Here is an 18,426-nt window from a genome sequence, read left to right on the forward strand (position 1 = left end):
GTTTCTCCATCACTGTTTCAAAGCCAAAGGTACCATCTTTGAAGTACACCGTCTGGGATTCTCTCTCTCTCTCTCTCTCTCTCTCTATTTCTCTGAGATCCGAAAGCAATTCCACCCAGAAATTTCTTTTCTTTCCTTGCCAGTCACAAAATTTTGGCCACGTGAAATCCAATTTCTGCTTAATAAAAAGCTGAAAACAAATTATTTTTCTCTTCCTCAAAGCCCAAAACTGTTGCTCTTTTATATTATACGTCTTATATATAATTTTTCAGATATATATATATATATATTTTTTTTTTTATGCTTTTTCTTCTTGATACGTTAGAGATTATCGCCCTTCTTAGATCCTCCAAAGTTAGTTTTTCTATTTTTCCTCTAAAATTTAGCGGAACTACTTAGAAGAACTCACACTTCTACTGCGTGATCTATCTATAGGCTCTTTCTTTTCCAGCTAAATTTAGAGACTTCCGCCAGAAATATTATTTCGGCCTCAAAAAAATTTCGTTGTTCTTCACAAAGTCTTTGTTCCTCATTCCAACACAAAGAAGCTAAAAAGCTTTATTAGCCCCAAAGCTTAATTGGATTCATCTTCTTTTTGACTGAAACATTCTGGATTTTTAATTTTATTTTATTTTATTTTATTTTCCTTCAACATTTGCTTTTTCTGAATTAGGGTTTTTCAGTTTTGTATATGTTATTTGTTCGTGATCATAGCTTGGTGATCTAGACGTTATAGTTGCAATCTTTGTTGAGGTGATTTGGGCATCTGGGTCATTGAATTTCGGTGAAAAGTCGTTTAACTTTGTGATCCAGGCTTTTAAGTTCCAACTCTGAGTGTTGGATGCGCCTAATTGGTTAACTGCTTTGAAGGGTGTTGATGTTTTGTTGGTAAGATGCAGCCTGATCAGCGAAGAAAGGTATTTTCATTTGTTTCTTAAATGTTTGCATTTTGTGCTTTTATATTGGAATAAGATTAAATGGATATGGATAACTCCGATAATTCCTCTTATAAGTTCTGCTAGCTTGACAATCCTAATCGTATCTCTCTTGCTAGCAAAGATTTTTATGTTTACAATCTGTACATTGTCATTGTCTAATGTTTTGTGTTTGTGCTGGATTTTCTGTTATAATGTTGGTATAATTCCAGCTTGTCTTGTTTTTGTGTCTCAGCTTTAGTACCATATATGCCTATCGTCCTTATATCCCCAGTACGATCTAGTGAAGGTCCCACTAATGTTTTCCTCATGTAAAAATATTTTAGTCTTTCAAGGTTGCTTAGGAACTGAAAGCCGTTAATTTTTAGTTTGATGATTGGGGCATTTAAAATTTTTTATAAATTGGAAATCTTCTGAGTGTGAAATTAATTAATCAAACTATTAATTATGATCAATTATTGGAATTTCTTTCCCTTTATTTTTTCCTGTCCTGAATTTGCTAAATTCTTTTAGCTAGTTGAATAAAAGAAGTCGTTGAGAGACAAACTCTGACATAGTGTTGTAGTTATTGTGAGTAGTTAAAATATTTTCACTCTTTCTGCGGCTTTGCTGCAGATGTTGCTATTTCTTCTATCTTGGATAAAAATAATATCTATAATGCTGAGGATCATAAATTTAGTTTCAAAATAGCTGCAAGTAATATGGGGTGGAAAATTTGGGTTTGTATGGTAATGGTACTACTCTTTGGATCAGCTGCTGGTACAGTAATTATTTCCGGCTATTTATTCACTGTTATATCCTCTTAAGAAAACCAAAACTTCTGGATCAGTAAGTTTACTTTTTTTGAAATCAAGTGTGTGAAGCATGAGTTCTGGATTTGTAAGTTTACTTATTTTGAAATTAAGTATGTGAAGCATGTTAGTAGTGGTGCAAGTATGTAACAACTTAATTGTGAATTTAGTTTCTTTCTCTTTTTTTTCCCCTTCTCTTTTCCCCTTCTCTTTTCTGGTCCTTTGTCTCTGCTTTGAATTATTTACGTTGGATAATGACATCCATTAATGTGGGTCTTGTTAGTAAAATGGCATGTTCATATGTGGTGTTGCAGTCAGGTGCCGATGTGGACTTTTTCACCGAATATGGTGAGGGGAGCAGATATAGAATAGAGGAAGTAATTGGAAAAGGAAGCTATGGTGTGGTGTGCTCTGCATATGATACACATACTGGAGAAAAAGTTGCTATTAAGAAAATAAATGATATCTTTGAACATGTCTCTGATGCAACCCGCATTCTTCGTGAGATTAAACTTCTTAGACTGCTCCGTCATCCAGACATTGTTGAAATCAAGCATATCTTATTACCTCCTTCCAGAAGGGAATTCAAAGACATATATGTTGTTTTTGAGCTCATGGAATCTGATTTACACCAGGTCATAAAAGCAAATGATGATTTGACGCCAGAACATTATCAGTTCTTTCTTTATCAGCTTCTACGAGGCCTGAAATACATACACACAGGTCATAGTCATAAGCTGTTGGAAAAATATGAAACTCAGATTAGATCTTAACATGTCATTCCATTTCTGATTTTCTACTTTTAATTGTTTCTAGCAAATGTCTTCCACCGAGATCTGAAACCCAAAAACATATTAGCAAATGCTGATTGCAAACTGAAGATCTGTGACTTCGGTCTTGCTAGAGTAGCTTTTAATGATACTCCCACAGCTATTTTTTGGACGGTAATTTTCTTGTCAATTAACTAAAGCTCACAGTGTCATATTTGTATGCATTTTACATGGTTTGGAAAGTGTGTTGTGAATTGATTATTTCATTTTTTTTTCAAATCACAGGACTATGTTGCAACAAGATGGTACAGGGCTCCTGAATTATGTGGATCATTTTTTTCAAAGGTTCACAACTTGTTACTGATAGAATCTTTATTTTATATATTTTACATTTTGGACCTAAAGACTTGTTTACTTGGACAAGTTTACTTAATCACTACTTCATGTTTTATTTTCAGTATACACCAGCAATAGATATATGGAGCATTGGGTGCATCTTTGCAGAACTTTTGACAGGAAAACCGCTTTTTCCTGGGAAGAATGTTGTCCATCAATTGGATCTGATGACTGAGCTGTTGGGAACACCGTCTGCTGAAGCCATTGCCAGGGTCTGTTTCAAATGATAAGTCTTTTATTATAATATATATGTCTCATTTGTTATTCTATATGGATGCCATGCCATTGAACATCCAGCTGCTCCATGTGTGCTGAATATTTAAAATTATTTAATTAAATAGGTAAGGAATGAGAAGGCCCGGAGATACTTAAGCAGCATGCGGAAGAAGAAGGCAGTTCCATTATCGCAAAAATTCCCAAATGCAGACCCACTGGCCCTTCGGCTATTAGAAAGAATGTTGGCATTTGAACCCAAGGATCGACCTTCTGCTGAAGAGGTTTGTTATTTGTGATGTCGATTAGCTTTTGGTTACATGCATTAGTCTCTTAATCGTTCAGCTCTTCTGTTTCCTAGGCCCTTGCAGATCCCTATTTTAAGGGCTTGGCAAAGGTTGAGAGAGAACCTTCTGCTCAACCAGTAACCAAGATGGAATTTGAATTTGAGAGGCGAAGAATAACAAAGGAAGATGTACGGGAGCTTATTTACCGTGAGATTCTTGAGTACCATCCAAAGATGTTGAAGGAATACTTGGAGGGATCGGAGCCAACAGGTTTCATGTATCCAAGGTACTTTCATCTTATACATAACACTGCATGGTTATCTTGAAAGTTGAAATATTTCCTCCATAGTTACTGTTGCAAGAACATTTTCTCATATTGATATGCATCGTGCATTTTTACATGGCTTTTATTGATCCTTTTCTACCCATACTTATTCAAGCCTTTTGTTCAAATTGAAGCTTTCTGTTCTAAAATAAATTATGAATTCAGTGCCTTGAATGTGTATGTGTTCGATTCCAATGTATTGATTTAGCTTGGTCTACTTTCAAAAAGAACTATTTAATGGGATTTGTTACTTTGTTGTATCAGTTCTGCTCCAAAGACATTGATTGATATAGAAAAATAGTAATTTCAAGCAAAATAACAAAATAAGTATACTTTTTTATATTAGTTCTTCTTCAAAATAATACTTTGTTTTGTTGTTTCTATACAGTGCTGTTGACCATTTTAAAAAGCAATTTGCATTTCTTGAGGAGCACTATGGAAATGGCGCAACTGTTGCTCCACCTGAGAGACAACATGCATCACTTCCTAGGTATGTCTTCTGTATTGCTGTTTCAGTTTGCGCTTTTTTTTTTTTTTTTTTTTTTTTTTTTTTTTTTGGGTTTTTCCCCCATATATCTTGGTTTTGATATAATTTTTATCTTCTGACATTGTTGCCATGGTAAATTCTGTGCATGCAGGCCATGTGTGTTATATTCAGATAACCACGTACATAATTCAGCAGAAGTTACAGATGATCTCTCTAAATGTCGCATCAAAGAAGTTGAGAAGCCACAGGTGGACAGGAGTTGTGGAATTCCGATGACGAGGCTTCCAATCCAAGTTCCTCAAACCATCCAAGGTCTAGATTTCTCTATGATTGCTCGTAAATTTGCTGAATTTTGTTTGAAGGCTGATGACCTCTTTTTGACTTAATTATTCAGCATGTTGTTGACTTAAATTCGAAATAATTTTGTAATGGAAGTTAGAAATAATTTTGCATGCAAGTTTGTATACAAGCTTGTAATGTGTGTATATATATTTATATATAGGTTGCCTTTCAAGCACACATAAAACTCTACCAAGGACCTCACATTCATTGTTCATAGCTGTCCAAAATGTACCAATTTGACGGTTATAACTGTTTTTTATTGCAGGAGGAGCTGCAAGGCCTGGGAAAGTTGTTGGTTCTGTACTACGTTACAACAATTGCGGAGCAGCTGCAGCTGAGGCACTTGAACAACGAAGAGCAGTCAGGAATCCATCTATCCCAACTCAATATGCTGGATCATATCCTAGAAGAAACCCACCCTGTAAAAATGAGAGGGGAGAAGACGAAGTGGTCGAAGGTTCCAACTGTTTGCAGCCAAAACCACAATACATGGCCAGGAAAGTTGCTGCTGCTCAAGGTGGATCTGGAAGTCATTGGTACTGACTAATGATACATTCTTCCAACAAACTCCTGCCCATATTCAACATAGAAGGGGAAAGAAATTGGAGATTTAACTGTCAAACTGTCATATCATAAAGTCGTCAATTCCATGTGGTTCTGCACTCACAAAAGGATCGAAGCCTGCAACTCTTGTTGGAGGTTTTGGCTACAAATTGTACTTTGTATCACTAATTCAGAAAGTGTAGAGAAGGGTTTCTACGGATAATATATCCCATTTACCCTCTTTCAATTCACAATCCCAAGATACAAAATGGACATTTGATGTCATGAGCGAAGAAAGGGCTAAGCTGTTAGATGGCTTGGCAAGTTCTTTTATGTTTTCCTCTCATTCTTTGCAAAGTTAACCTAAGTTGTTTATTTAGTCCTTGGGTTCGGATAAAAGGTTTGTACTCAACCCGTTATCTTCTACTTGAAATGGTGACTGATATCATTTTGCTTCTTATACTGGTTCCTGCAGATTGATCTGTTTGATCTGTGACATGAGAAACTTTTTCTTTACCATTTAAATTTTTACTCCTAAAAAGAAAAGATAAAATACGTCAAATAAAAATCCAGTATGCATGTATTTTGTATAACAGAAAGATTGGAATTCTTAAAATACGTCAAATAAAAATCCAGTATGCATGTATTTTGTATAACAGAAAGATTGGAATTCTTTACCCATTTTGGCCTTTCGGATTAAAACATGCAATTTCAATTTTCGATTTTCGAAACCAATATTTGGGATAAGGAAAAGATATGGAGCGGCAAATAACGATGTCAAATCTTTGCAGCTTTCATTTCATTTAACCATACAAAATGAATAATCAAAAATCTAGTCCACCAAAAAACTGCACACAAATTGACCACAGCATCCAAAGAGGTTTACAAAGTGATAGAACAACCAAATCCTAAGACAAGAAAAGTAATACCGGAAAACCATATCAATAACTTTTTTTTTTTCTCCTTTTTAATATGAATTAGTTTGTTAGTTCCTAGCAAGCTTCTTCCTTTTTTTTTTTTTTTTTTTTTTCCTGATGTTGTGGCCAATGACATGATTCTTCCAAGATCAATACAACCTTGGCTTGACCCGTCTTCTGTTCACATCACTGCCGTCTAATAAGGTGACCTTTCCATATTCACGTACCACTGGAGAGTGCTCTCCAACCCTCGCTACATATTTCAGAAGCTCAGTGAGGACAGCAGGGCAGCTCTCCTTCAAGTAGTCAAATCCATCCGTTTCCATCACAGCTGAAAATAAATCACCAGATTTGATCATTCAATTGCGATCATATCAACATGAGCATGTAATTGTTACCTCAAGTAAAACCAATCCTTTCTATGCTAAAAAAATGAAACAGCTTTACCAGCATATTAACAGATCTTGAGCATATGACGATAAAACTTACCTTTTAAATTTTCAGGCAATGCAATGAATCTGAGACATACGTCTTTCAACTGGAAACAATGGTGCTGCTCTGCCAAGGCCAAAGTTGTTGCCACAGTGTTTATGGTAACATCCTCGCACAATTTAGCCTCACATAGCAATCTTAGCCTCTCAAGGGCATATCGATCCGCTGCTGCAAGGAGATGCTGAGCCATCAATGTAGAAGCCCATTTGGAATTCAAACCCACAAGCTCTTCCATATCTGGTAATGTGTCCCAGTATATAAAGTGGAGTAATGCCTGAAAGCATTAAACCATATATAAAACCAAATTATATAACGAGGTTACCTATATATCCATTTGGAAGACTGATCAACAAAACTATCAAATACAGTTTTGTGGACATAAAAGATGAATCATATGGAACAATGCATCATCAATACCAATTTGAGGTCACAATAATAGACAAACAGAAGGGACTTGAAAGTGCATAAACAAACAAGATCAACATGTCTCATGAGTTTTCCTTGCCAACAAAATTCACCCTTATACTTGTTCCTACTCCAGTTTCACCAAGGTATATATAGCCACGTAGATAAGAAATCCTCCATATCATTGGAGTTTTAGAAATGCTAAAAACTTGCTCCATTCCATCTGATCCACAACAATGCACTAAGCAAAATCTAAGAATGCAAATATATATTAATCATACCCACCAAAACATAAAGTAAAAAGCTAATACTTTCCAAGTAACCAGTATTATTCTCACCATGATTACTGCAGGCAGAAATTTAAAAAAGTAAAACTCCCATAACTGACACACAGTGACTATGATAACAACTTGTCCAAGTAATAAACAAATGAAAATTCAACAGCAGTAATCTGGAAGAAAGCAAGAAGACAGTAAACCTCAGGGATAGACAATGGTTTGAGTGCAGTTGCAATGCCTTGGGAGAAGATTCCAGATTTAGATTTCTGTTAATCATCCGTTATGGCATGAAAAGCACTCACCTAACAAAGACAACCAATCAACAAAGCTACCATTTCCAGCAAAACTTAAAAGAATGATGAATAACAGGCTCAGGCTGTACCTTACAAGCTGTTAAGTACACACTTGCGAATGATAACAGGCATTTCATCATAAACATCATTAGGATGCTTTATGACATCATTAGTATGCATACGCGATACTATTAAAAACCATGAATTGATCCATACAAATCTCAGATCATGCAATCATAAGAACTAAATCTCAAATCATGCAATTATAAGAACTAAAAATTTTAAGAAATTTATAATTCTCCAAGGAAGCAAGCAACCTCAATCCCCAGTGATGTGATTGGACAACAATGCCACAAAACATGAGTACCATATAGCAGTCGTCTTGGAAAATATAAGGAAAGAAAGAAGAAGTTTTGCTTTCGAAACAAAAAGTTATGTACAATCATGTACTCATTCCATTTAATTTATGCTAAAGAACGCTATTCTTGGCAACGACTACATGACATTGGTGGCTATAGCTTTGTGTGTGTGTGAGAGAGAGAGAGAGAGAGAGGAGAACCTTAAACACTGGCACCTCAATGTCTTCAACTTTTATGCACCGAGTGTTTTTATCCTTCAATGGGCCAAAAAGTTGCGCCCTGAACACTGGGGAGCGTGCTGCAAGTACTAACTTGTGGGCAGAAAACACTTCTTCATCAACTTCAAAATTCACATCACTTCCCTTCCCACTTTCTAAAATCTTTCCAAACTGCTGACCAATATCAGAAGGTGGCACTGATACAGAATAGATCTTAGGTCCCTCTGTATGCGATTTAACAACACCAACACAGCATTTAATGTACAGGCAATCATCCTTGAGGTAGTCTGACGTCTCTAGGAGAGTTCTTTTGAAGAAGCGTTTATAACCCCTGAAACATACAGCAATTATATAGAGCAGTATAAGCAGCAATTGAAACTTAAAATATAAAGACAAAAATACAGCACCTGACTTGCATGGACCACAATGAAAAATTGACAATGCAAAGAAACAACAGACGCTGAGACTTTTGAGAGTCCAAGAGCATTGTATGCAATTGATCCACTCAATAAAGCAATCCCTGGCTTTCACAGATCATCACTATGCAATAAAAATATTAGCCAAATTTTGTGACTGCAAGATAATGCATAATGCAGGGGCAGCAACGGCAAATTTTCAATACATTCCTAAAAATATTTCCATCATTGGGAAAACAGAGATGTACAACGCTCACAAAAGCCTTTATTCCAAAAAGGATTATCAAGTACAAACTTACAAATAGATCTTCAACACTAATCACACAGTCAAGTGGCCAAGAAAGCATCTGGTTGTGCAAAATGTAAAACTCGAAATAAGGAAGCCATAATAATTGAACACCAGGGACCAGGCACAATATATAAAAAATAATTCATCAAGAATAATAAGCTTAATATACCCCTAATTCTTATAGCACGGCAAAAGATGAACTACATAATAAACCATCACTCAATAGACTGTAAGAGCATAACCTCAACTGGACAAAGTACTGCAAGATCACCGCATAAAATTAACAATGCGTAAAAAAAATTAAAAAAAAAAATTAAAAAAAAAAAAAAACTCTAAATCAGCTTTGCTAGTTGACCAAAAAAATTTTTGCTAACCTAGAACCTTGTATAACTAAAATTATCCAAGATAAACCATCATATTATCCATTACAACTTTTACGAAAAATTTATCATTTCCAAGGGAAAATTAACAACCAAAATCAAATAGCATAATCCATACCACATGCTTCCTCGATATTTAAGCGTATACGGACCGCTCTCAAGGGTCCTCTCGAAATGGCTATGAACCTTGTGTCTTCCTTTATCGCTCTGATCCAAAAGCGTCAATTCGAACAAAGCCCTAACATCGGTACCTTCGCTCGCCAGAGCTATGAAAACCGATACGTAGGCTGCGTTGTCCTCGGAGCTCTTGCCGTCCGGGTAGAAATAGATTGCCCACGCATACCCACCGACCATGAACGTATCAGAAGTGATGTACTTGCCAATTCCCATGCCCTTGACGAGCGAGTAGCCGTCGATCTTGAACTCGTGGAACCCATTTACGGTCTCGGTTCGAGAACTTGAGGAGGTGACAGGGACAGAGGTTGAGATGGCCACGGAGGACTTTGAGTTTTCTCTACAAACCTTAATTGTGCCCATGAACGAACGACAAAAAAAGGATTGAATTTGATGTTCTAGGGTTTCTTATAATCCTGAAAAACAAAGTGGGTAAGATCGAATTGACGATTTGGTGATAAAAGTTTATTCCGGATAGAGAAATCTAGGGTTTTTTTTATGGCGATGGGGAATTCAAATGGTGAGATTGTCGTGAGGATGGGAATTCACAAAAATAAATTGACAATTCTGTAAATTGAGGGATTCGAATTGAATAATTGATGATCCAAGATTTGGGATTTCAAGGGTTTGAACAGAAGAGAATAAAAGATTTAAACGCGTGGGTTTTGAGGAGAAAAAAAAATTGGGGGGTTTTTTTTTGGTGTTCTTCGGGGTGAAACCGTGGCTCTGAGTTTCCTAATTGGGTTTCTTTTTTATTTTGTTTCTATTTTAATTTTCTCTTTATAAGTGGACTCCCATCTCATCCTCATAAAGAATTAAAGATTACGTGCAGCATAATATGAAAAAAAATATCAAAGCCACCCTCACGGCTGTTACTGTAGAGTTTTGGTGCCTATAAACATTTTTTTATTATTATTATTATTTTGTACTTATGCATTTCATTGATTGATTTTGTGAAGAATCTCGATTTTTGGAATTCTTTATTTAAAAAATTAATACTATTCATATTTTAATTCAATTAAAAATTTTCACTAATCCAACCAGACCAGACACCAAATTTTATTACCACTTTCAGCACCGCCTTAGAAAAAGCACATGTCTTTACTCTCTAAAATAATTAGCAGCCATGTCCTTTCTATCTTAAGAAAACAAAATGGAGGTACAAATATGAAGTCATCCAATCTACATTCACACTGTGCTTCCTCCTCCACAAGTCAACATTTAGATCATTCTTTTGACTTTCTACAGCTGAAAATTTTCACTTTAATAGTGGTATAAATAGACATCTTATCCGAAGTTGTTTAAGAATAGATAGGATGGGAAAGAAAGGAAATTTGGATAAGATATTTCATCATGTAGTTAAAGATCGAGTATTTCATCATGCAGTTAAAGTTTTTGTTTAATGTATTAGAATGAAAGTATAATTGAATTGAACTAGATTTAGACCCCCTTTTTATTGTGTCCTTTATATATGATAGAAGTTTCGTCCAATACAAGTCTGGACCATGAATCTTTTAACTCAAGTTAGAACGTTTTTCAAAAAATCAAAATCATTTTTTCTGGGGTCTAAAAGTTATGTGTCATTTTGCTAATAGCCAAAAGTACAAAGTTCATGAAAAATAAATAAGTACATCCTATTTGCCAATTTGGTAAAGAAAAAGGTCGGCCAAAGCAAGTGTGAATGTTTTGGAAATTTCAGAGATAGTCTTTAAAATTGCCCAATCACAAAAGAAGGTCGGCCAAAATCAGAATTTGAGCCCTAGTTTTCCATTATGGGAAAATTAAAGGTAAAAAAGCAAAAAAAACCCTGTTTTGGGAAATCTCAAAATTCATTTTCATTCATCCATCCAAAAAAAAATAATAACAGAACCAAAAATTTTCCATTTTTGCCGACTCTTAAAGGATTCGATTCCATGTCCCGCTTCCTCATCCGCATATAGTGGACCTTCTCAATGTTTCGCAGATTTCTCTGTTCCTCTCTCTCTTGCACGCATCTCCAACCTCCATTCTTTCCCCCAAAACCATTAATCTCCAAAATTCCAAACCAAACCCATATCAAATCCAACATCATTCGACCATTTCCGACAACCCCACGACTCTTCTCTCAAATGGGTGATGCCCGAAGACCCAGTTCGATCCCCATACCGACGTTGGAAAAAGCCGACCGGTCGGAGCTTCTACGAGCACTCGAAGCCTCACTCGGGTCGGCTTTCAGTTCGGACCCACTTTGGCCCGAACCCAACCCGCTAATCATTGTGATAAGCGGACCAAGTGGTGTGGGCAAGGACGCAGTGATCAAGAAACTGAGAGAAACCCGTGAAAGCTTGCATTTTGTTGTCACCGCAACGAGCAGAGCAAGGAGGCCCAACGAAGTTCATGGCAAAGATTACTTCTTTGTGAGCAAGGAGGAGTTTCTTGGGATGGTTGAGAGGGATGAGCTTTTGGAATATGCTCTTGTCTATGGAGATTACAAGGGTATACCGAAGCAGCAGATAAGGGAGTACATGGCAAAAGGGTATGATATTGTGCTTAGAGTTGATATTCAAGGTGCTGAAACATTGAGGAGGATACTTGGGAACTCTGCGGTTTTTATCTTTTTGATGGCAGAGAGTGAAGCTAAGCTTGTTGAGAGGTTGATTGACAGGAAGACAGAGACTAAAGAGGCTCTTCTTGTGAGGATTGCAACGGCTAGAGAGGAAGTGAAGCATGTTAGAAACTTTGATTATGTTGTTGTAAATGCTGAGGGGAAGTTGGAAAATGCTGCTAGGTTGGTGGAGTCTATTATTGATGCAGAGAAAGCTAAGGTCCGGCAGAGGAGTGCCGTGATATAGTTATTTGGAAGGTAATTGGTCATTTTATTTTATTTTTTTGGTTGAGAACTTGTTTGTTCCATTTAGAATTTGTTAGAATTTTGATTCGAATTTGTTTTTAGGAAATATGGGAATATTGATTGTAGTTCTATCATTGGGATAGTATAACATATTTTTTATTTAAACATCATGAATATGAAGTAGTAAGCAAAGAAAGAAACAACCTGGTTTTGGAGCTTGTCGTCTTGGCTATGCTTTACTTTGGCTATTATGATGTGGAATTTGGAAAAACGTTGATTATCTGTGTGCCTCTGCAAATCTGATTGCTATGTCTCTTATTTTGGTCGAAGAGAGAACAGAAATTCTGTAATATTTCTTTTATGTTCGTTGAAGTTATGTTTCATTATCGTTTAGGAGAGATTTTATAATGATTTCATATCGGCCTGATGGTAAGTTGGAACATGAGTAAGTGCTGGATGCCTTTGGGTGGTGATAAATAGGTCTGGTTCAGAATACCGGTTCCTGTGGCTGAAATTTCTAGTTAGTTGAGTGGGTAATTGGGATAGGTTAAGAAAGTGATTGGCTGTTGATACTAAATTACCTCTACTAGTTTATACTGTAATTTATAGAACAAGAGACAAAACTATAATTTATGGAGCAAGAGAAAAGACCCATAAATTCTTTATATGTTCGGCAGAAACTTTTTCCTTTTTTCGAAATTCTTAATTGGTTCAAAATGCATATACTAATTTGGGCTTTTCTATCAATCCAATCTACAAAAGCCTTGTTCTTGTTTTTGTTTTCTTCATGACCCCTCACATTTTCTTTATTATTTATCTTTCAAGCCTTTAATTTCATAGGAGAGATTAAGATTACTGAATCTAGGTAGCAGGCAGTATCTAATATTTCCTTGCCAAGCATATAATCTATTTTGTTTTTCTTGCAATCGAACAAAATATTGGACTGAAGATTGAATCAGGTGTCTTTGGCTGCTTCTTTTCTTTCTGCATTTTGTCTTTCATTGTTCTTGTTTTTTGAGCTAAAAGGTTCTTTGCTTAGGTTTATCTCTTGAAGAATGCAAAGGAAGCAGTGTAAGGCCTGTAAGAATAATCTAACTTGATTAGTCATATGTCCAGTTCTATGATTCTATGTTCACCTCTAGGTAAAACATATCCAAACTAATCTCTTTAATTTGGTATCTGGACACATGGACTAGTAGAGTTTGAGTAAGTTGTTAATTTGAATCTTGGTTTTCATTATGTATGATGATTGATCTACTGAAATATGAATATTAATGATATTTTTTGGAGAAATCTTCATGCTAATCACACTTCCTAGAAAATTAGTAATAGTGTCAAAAGCCTTCATATTACTGAGTATGCTTTTGATCGACTGTTACTAATGATATGTTTGGAAAACTGTTTGTTATTTTCTGATTATTGTCTTTTCTAGGGATCAGTGTATATATATATATACATGTAAACTCTTGAATTTCAATAACAGAGGCTCTGGTAGACTAGAGCTTTAAAAATGACTGAGAACTTTGTCAGATAGATTTGTTCTGTGTTGTATATGACATGCTATGAAGTATTCTTATGTGTTGCTGCTACTATTTTCTCCTCTTGTAGGTGAAAATAGCTGCAACAATAGGGAATGCCAAGTGACAGTAGCTGTAACAATGGGGAATGCCAACCTCGAGTTTTTTTCTGTATACCGGCTTTTATTTCAAGTCTTCTGTCGTGTATGACACACATGGTAACATACTTTTTATTTTTGGATATTTGGGAGACCACGAGAAAAAAAATTCTTTGTTTGTATTAAAACTTTTTCCACTAGTTCCACAATAACCATATCAAGTTGGAACATGGAAATAATGAACTAATTGCACAGTGATTTCTAGGTTGTTACTACAAGCTAGGATTCCAATTTAGACATGGGTTTTCAAAGATTTATTTGAATACTGTTAGATTCTGAATTAAGATAGTAACATTGATTGTAGTTCTGTATGATGTAGAGGTCCTTTTCATGAAATGAAAAATGTTTGAAACAATTGCATTTTTAATGTATGGCAATTGAAAGTGAGAACAAAGTTTTAGAAAGGTAGTCCTTGATGTGAGGTGGTAGTGACAGTCTGTTTGAGAAACAATGTGGATGAAGAATCCCTTTTGCTTGAAGTTCAATTCATGAACAAGAAAGCACTTTTGGATTGTACAGCCTGAAATGGGAAGCAGTTTTCAGGCCTTTTAAGACAAGTTCAAAATCACATAGCGATACCCAAACTTCATAATATTTTTGTAAGAGAAATTAAAAAAACGGTTGAAATTTACATATCCTCTGAGAAATAAGAGGCCTTTTTTTCTTATATATATTCTTGGAATTTTTGCTATCATTCAAGTCAAAGCATTGATATCCTCTGAAAATTTACAATTTTGTGTGTGTCACACAGGACAAAGCTGTTAATTACTGTTTAGGCCAAAATATCAATTTGGACAAATTGGAACAAATTGTAAGTTGAATACCTGAATTATAGAGGTTTAAAAATAAAAGCTGAAAATTCAATGACCCCAAAAAGAAATACATGATACCCCTGCTGTATCCAAACTTCTACATTGTTTCTAATTTTGATTAAAAAGAAAAGCTTTACTATATTCTCAAATGAAGTTTAATTTTGATTAAACACTCACCATAGGAAGTTCTAAAATATATTCTGAATTTTCAATCTATTTTACAAATTTTCAATAAGCATACAGATGCAATTTTTAATCGTATTTTCTAATTTTCTTTTCATACTTTACAACACAATTTGACAAATAATTTTCATGTTTAACTAATCGCTTATTTTGTTTACGATTACTAATTGTATTTGGTAACCATGCCCAATAGTACCAGTATTGTTAGAACACTGACTCTGTGACTGTTTAGAGCAAAATAAGTTCACTCAGGGTTTCTGAATATTTTCACAAAAAAAATTATTATTTAAAAAAAAAAAAAATTAGCCAAACTAGAAGTTAGGAAATGTATTTAACCCTTACTGAATTAGCTACCAAAAATGACACAATCCTCTCAAGTAAAACCTTACAAATGTAGTTTATAAGTATAAAACTTTTTTTAAAAAATAAAATAAAATCCAAAGACATAAAAAGATTATACAAGTATTTTGAGAGTCTCTACAGAAGGGGCACACCAAACCAAAAAATGCCACAATTCTGAATTTCTATTGTGATTGAAATATTAGGATGCTTGGAGATGCTTCAGATTAGGAAAGGGAGGAGACAATGTATTTCTTATATCTTCTGGAAAAATCATATCCTACAAGATTTAACCACAATAAATTTGTATAATTAGTCATCAACCTTAGAAATTGTGAAAAATAAAACTGACAAAGCTAAACAAAGTAAGCAAATTATAAATACTTCCAAACAGATAGACAGCTTCATCTTCTTCAAGCAGCAGAGATTTGAAAGAAAATGTACAATATCAAAATATGAAAAGCTGATCTATATTCATGAACAAGTCTAAATTTTGCTTTGAAAAGGTTCGGAGCTCCCTCAATAGGGAGGATTGACCGGGCACCACAACATAAATCTAAGCAAACTAAATTTGGTGTTCTAAATGTGGCCTTTCTTAAAAAAAAATATCTGATTATGGTGGATTCTAATATCTTCAAATTTATGTATGCTAGATAAAGTAAATCTCTCAAGGATAGGAAGCTCAGAAATTAGACCTTCCAACCACCAATCAGTAAATTCCACAGAAAACAATGAGAGGTTTTTTTAAGTGTTCAAAGTTTAATAGCAAAATCTACGGAGGTTATGTCACACTATTAAACATAACTATGATTATGGATGCTAATACCTTCTGGTTGAAAGTAACACCATTGAATTCAGTGTCGAAATCTAAAATGGGAGTAGAAACCCACATCCATCTCCAGCGCTCATTCGAACAAGATGAATGGTGTGAAGGGATGAGAAAACATAATGAATAAGACAATCAGGTAATTGGTGATACTCGATCTGCAGCCATGATGTTGGGCTCATTTTCTACCCTTTCTCCACATTTTCTCTTTGCACTTTTTCTTGCCATTGGTTATAAAAATCCTGAGAAGATTGTCAACTTCAATATCAGAATGTCTATATATATATATATATATATATATACATATAACACATTTTAGTGTTGGAAGCAAACTGTATCAAACTACACCAGTTATTACTAAGTTATCAAAAAGGTTCTCATACTTCTTTCTAGTGAAACCAAAGTATATGAACAGCAACACTCAAATATTTTGTGCAAAATCCGATAACACCGTTTTTTAAATCTCAAAAAGGCTGGTATGTTGCATAAATAATTACAAAAATGAATTCAACATACATATTAAACATACATACATAACATTTTGGTGGTTATGTGAGGTCATTACTGATTTTTAACATTTTATTTTAAAATTATACAATTTTACATTAATTTCTAAAGGGAATCAGTGGTTGTTGGATCTAAGTACTTGTTATGGGTAAAAATATATATATATGAGACAAAAAGGGACAAAATAACAAGGGAAAAGAAAACTGACCTGCCTAAGATTCAAATTGTCAAAATAAATTCCAACCCAAATCCTTAAAGTACTTATACCAGCAAACAGAACAAAAATTTGATAATGCTAAACTGCCTGCCTAATATTCAAATTATCAAAATACCCAAAAGGAATTCAAACCCAAAACTTAAAAAATTAATATCAACAAAAGATCCAAAAATTGAAGATGCTTAATGACCAGCCTAAAGGCATTCAAATTATCAGATAACCCAAAAAAAAAAATTAAATAAATAAATAAATAAAACCCAAGACTCAAAATTAATTTATATCAACGAAAAAAAAAAAGAAAAGAAAAGAAAAGAAAAACAAAAATAACTGAAGAAGCTCACTGAATTAAACCGCCCCTCAATTAAGTTGAAGACTGAAAGAGAAGCAACAGATGGCCATGTTTGAGAGTGAGCGTACTAGTTCAAGAAGTAATTTTTATTTGCACTAAATTGGAAAATAATATCAGAATTTTAGTTGCCTTATCTTACATATAATTTTTAAAATAATAAAAAATAAACAAGAAGATATAGAACTTGGGTTATTTTTTTATTTTAAGAAATTAACCACATCTTGTGACATAATAGAAAACTAATTTTATCGGCTTTGAATTTTAAAACGTTGCATTTTACACAATTGATGTGCAATATATAGAAACTTGTTCAATTGGAAGTTTTGAACCTCTTTTTTTTTTTTTTTTTTTTTTTTTAATTTTTGTCTCTGATTAAAGTCCAAACATATAAAATATCTTTCAGAGAATTTACAATTTGTGCTAGTCATATGGAACAGAGTTATTATTAATTATCTTTTAGCCCCAAAAAAAAAAAGTATAAAAATAGTACAAAATTTGTTTCTATGAATTCCTACATTTTTAGTAATACACAATTGAAGATAAAGTTTAATAACTTGAATTTTGTTCCAAAACTATTTGAGTGCATGGTTTGTTATGTACAATACTTGCAATAATACAAACAATTATACATTTAGAGGAAGAATTCCACATCCTCAAATTTCAATTTTACGTGTTTGTCTTTCTGGATATCCAAACAGAAAGCGACATAAGATCATAGCCAATAAGCAAAATGAAACCTTCCAAAACTATATAACCCAAATAATAAAATAAAATAAAATATGGTTTTCTTTCAGAAAGACAACACGCAAGAACAACCTATCTATTTTACCTTGTTTTAATGCTTGTTAATAGTGCATATTCATTACGTTATGTGTTTTGTGGCCTGTGGTTTTGAGTGTACGGTCTATGACTTGGTTCCAGAAATATAGAACTTCAAATTCAATTGATCTTTAGACAAAGATTGGATGAAAATCAATACAATATTCTTGCACTCCAAGGGATTGATTGGACCCATTTGAGCCTTTAACTTGACACAATTAGACACTTGCTGTAAAAAACCAACCTCTTCAAGCCTCAACCTAATAATTTTTGCTAAAACAATACTTTGAAAGAGTTTTTAAGAATATTGAAGACAAAGGAAAACCCAAATTAAGAAACACAAAATAAAATTAAAATAATAATAATAATAATTGTTTATTGAAAAAAAAAAGTATTTCTTTAATGTATAATTCCAACTTGAACTTTTTGGAATTGATATAACTCTCAAATATAGTTCATTAATATTATCATAATTAATTATTTAGAAGGTAGTTCATTAATATTATCATAATTATCAAATGGACAAGTAGATAGTTGGTTCCATGTAGCCTTAAATTCT

At 34.1% G+C, this 18,426-nt stretch overlaps 3 protein-coding genes across 4 annotated transcripts; 2 read left to right on the forward strand and 1 right to left on the reverse strand.

Moving 5' to 3' along the window:
- On the forward strand, window positions 1-5,547 carry LOC107423242 (mitogen-activated protein kinase 15). Its single transcript, XM_016032771.4, has 10 exons — window positions 1-917; window positions 2,041-2,449; window positions 2,543-2,670; window positions 2,782-2,841; window positions 2,955-3,104; window positions 3,234-3,389; window positions 3,467-3,678; window positions 4,106-4,207; window positions 4,356-4,516; window positions 4,812-5,547. The coding sequence occupies exons 1-10, from the start codon at window positions 894-896 to the stop codon at window positions 5,087-5,089; spliced, it is 1,680 nt and encodes a 559-aa protein (XP_015888257.1). The 5' UTR covers window positions 1-893; the 3' UTR covers window positions 5,090-5,547.
- A 311-nt stretch (window positions 5,548-5,858) lies between these two features.
- On the reverse strand, window positions 5,859-10,110 carry LOC107423243 (BTB/POZ and MATH domain-containing protein 2). The gene is made up of 4 exons (XM_016032772.4): window positions 9,255-10,110; window positions 8,034-8,382; window positions 6,496-6,772; window positions 5,859-6,337 (listed from the first exon to the last, which is right to left on the reverse strand). Exons 1-4 carry the CDS (start codon window positions 9,671-9,673, stop codon window positions 6,156-6,158), a joined length of 1,227 nt encoding a protein of 408 aa, XP_015888258.2. The 5' UTR covers window positions 9,674-10,110; the 3' UTR covers window positions 5,859-6,155.
- An 879-nt stretch (window positions 10,111-10,989) lies between these two features.
- Window positions 10,990-14,170, forward strand: LOC107423225 (guanylate kinase 3, chloroplastic). Of its 2 annotated transcripts, XR_001581936.4 has the most exons (3): window positions 10,990-12,152; window positions 13,180-13,220; window positions 13,749-14,170. XR_001581936.4 is itself a non-coding variant. In XM_016032750.4 (2 exons), exon 1 carries the CDS (start codon window positions 11,263-11,265, stop codon window positions 12,139-12,141), a length of 879 nt encoding a protein of 292 aa, XP_015888236.1. In that variant the 5' UTR covers window positions 10,995-11,262; the 3' UTR covers window positions 12,142-12,152; window positions 13,749-14,170. The 2 variants fall into 2 exon arrangements, 1 of the variants encoding a protein (XP_015888236.1); XM_016032750.4 differs by lacking the exon at window positions 13,180-13,220 and having other exon boundaries at window positions 10,995-12,152.
- The last annotated feature ends 4,256 nt before the right edge of the window (window positions 14,171-18,426 follow it).

The sequence above is a fragment of the Ziziphus jujuba genome, chromosome 3, assembly GCF_031755915.1.
Source record: "Ziziphus jujuba cultivar Dongzao chromosome 3, ASM3175591v1".
Lineage (NCBI taxonomy): Eukaryota > Viridiplantae > Streptophyta > Magnoliopsida > Rosales > Rhamnaceae > Ziziphus > Ziziphus jujuba.

What these genes read in the sequence shown, in the direction of transcription:
- LOC107423242 (XM_016032771.4), top strand. Translation starts at nt 894, where the DNA reads ATGCAGCCTGATCAGCGAAGAAAG. An exon ending in AGCCTGATCAGCGAAGAAAG is followed by an intron (nt 918 to 2,040) that starts GTATTTTCATTT and finishes GTGGTGTTGCAG; the next exon opens with TCAGGTGCCGATGTGGACTT. An exon ending in ATCGACCTTCTGCTGAAGAG is followed by an intron (nt 3,390 to 3,466) that starts GTTTGTTATTTG and finishes TCTGTTTCCTAG; the next exon opens with GCCCTTGCAGATCCCTATTT.
- LOC107423243 (XM_016032772.4), bottom strand. Translation starts at nt 9,673, where the DNA reads ATGGGCACAATTAAGGTTTGTAGAGAAAACTCAAAGTCCTCCGTGGCC. An exon ending in AAATATCGAGGAAGCATGTG is followed by an intron (nt 8,383 to 9,254) that starts GTATGGATTATG and finishes TGTATGTTTCAG; the next exon opens with GGGTTATAAACGCTTCTTCA. An exon ending in ATTGCCTGAAAATTTAAAAG is followed by an intron (nt 6,338 to 6,495) that starts GTAAGTTTTATC and finishes ATTTATTTTCAG; the next exon opens with CTGTGATGGAAACGGATGGA.
- LOC107423225 (XM_016032750.4), top strand. Translation starts at nt 11,263, where the DNA reads ATGTTTCGCAGATTTCTCTGTTCCTCTCTCTCTTGCACGCATCTCCAA.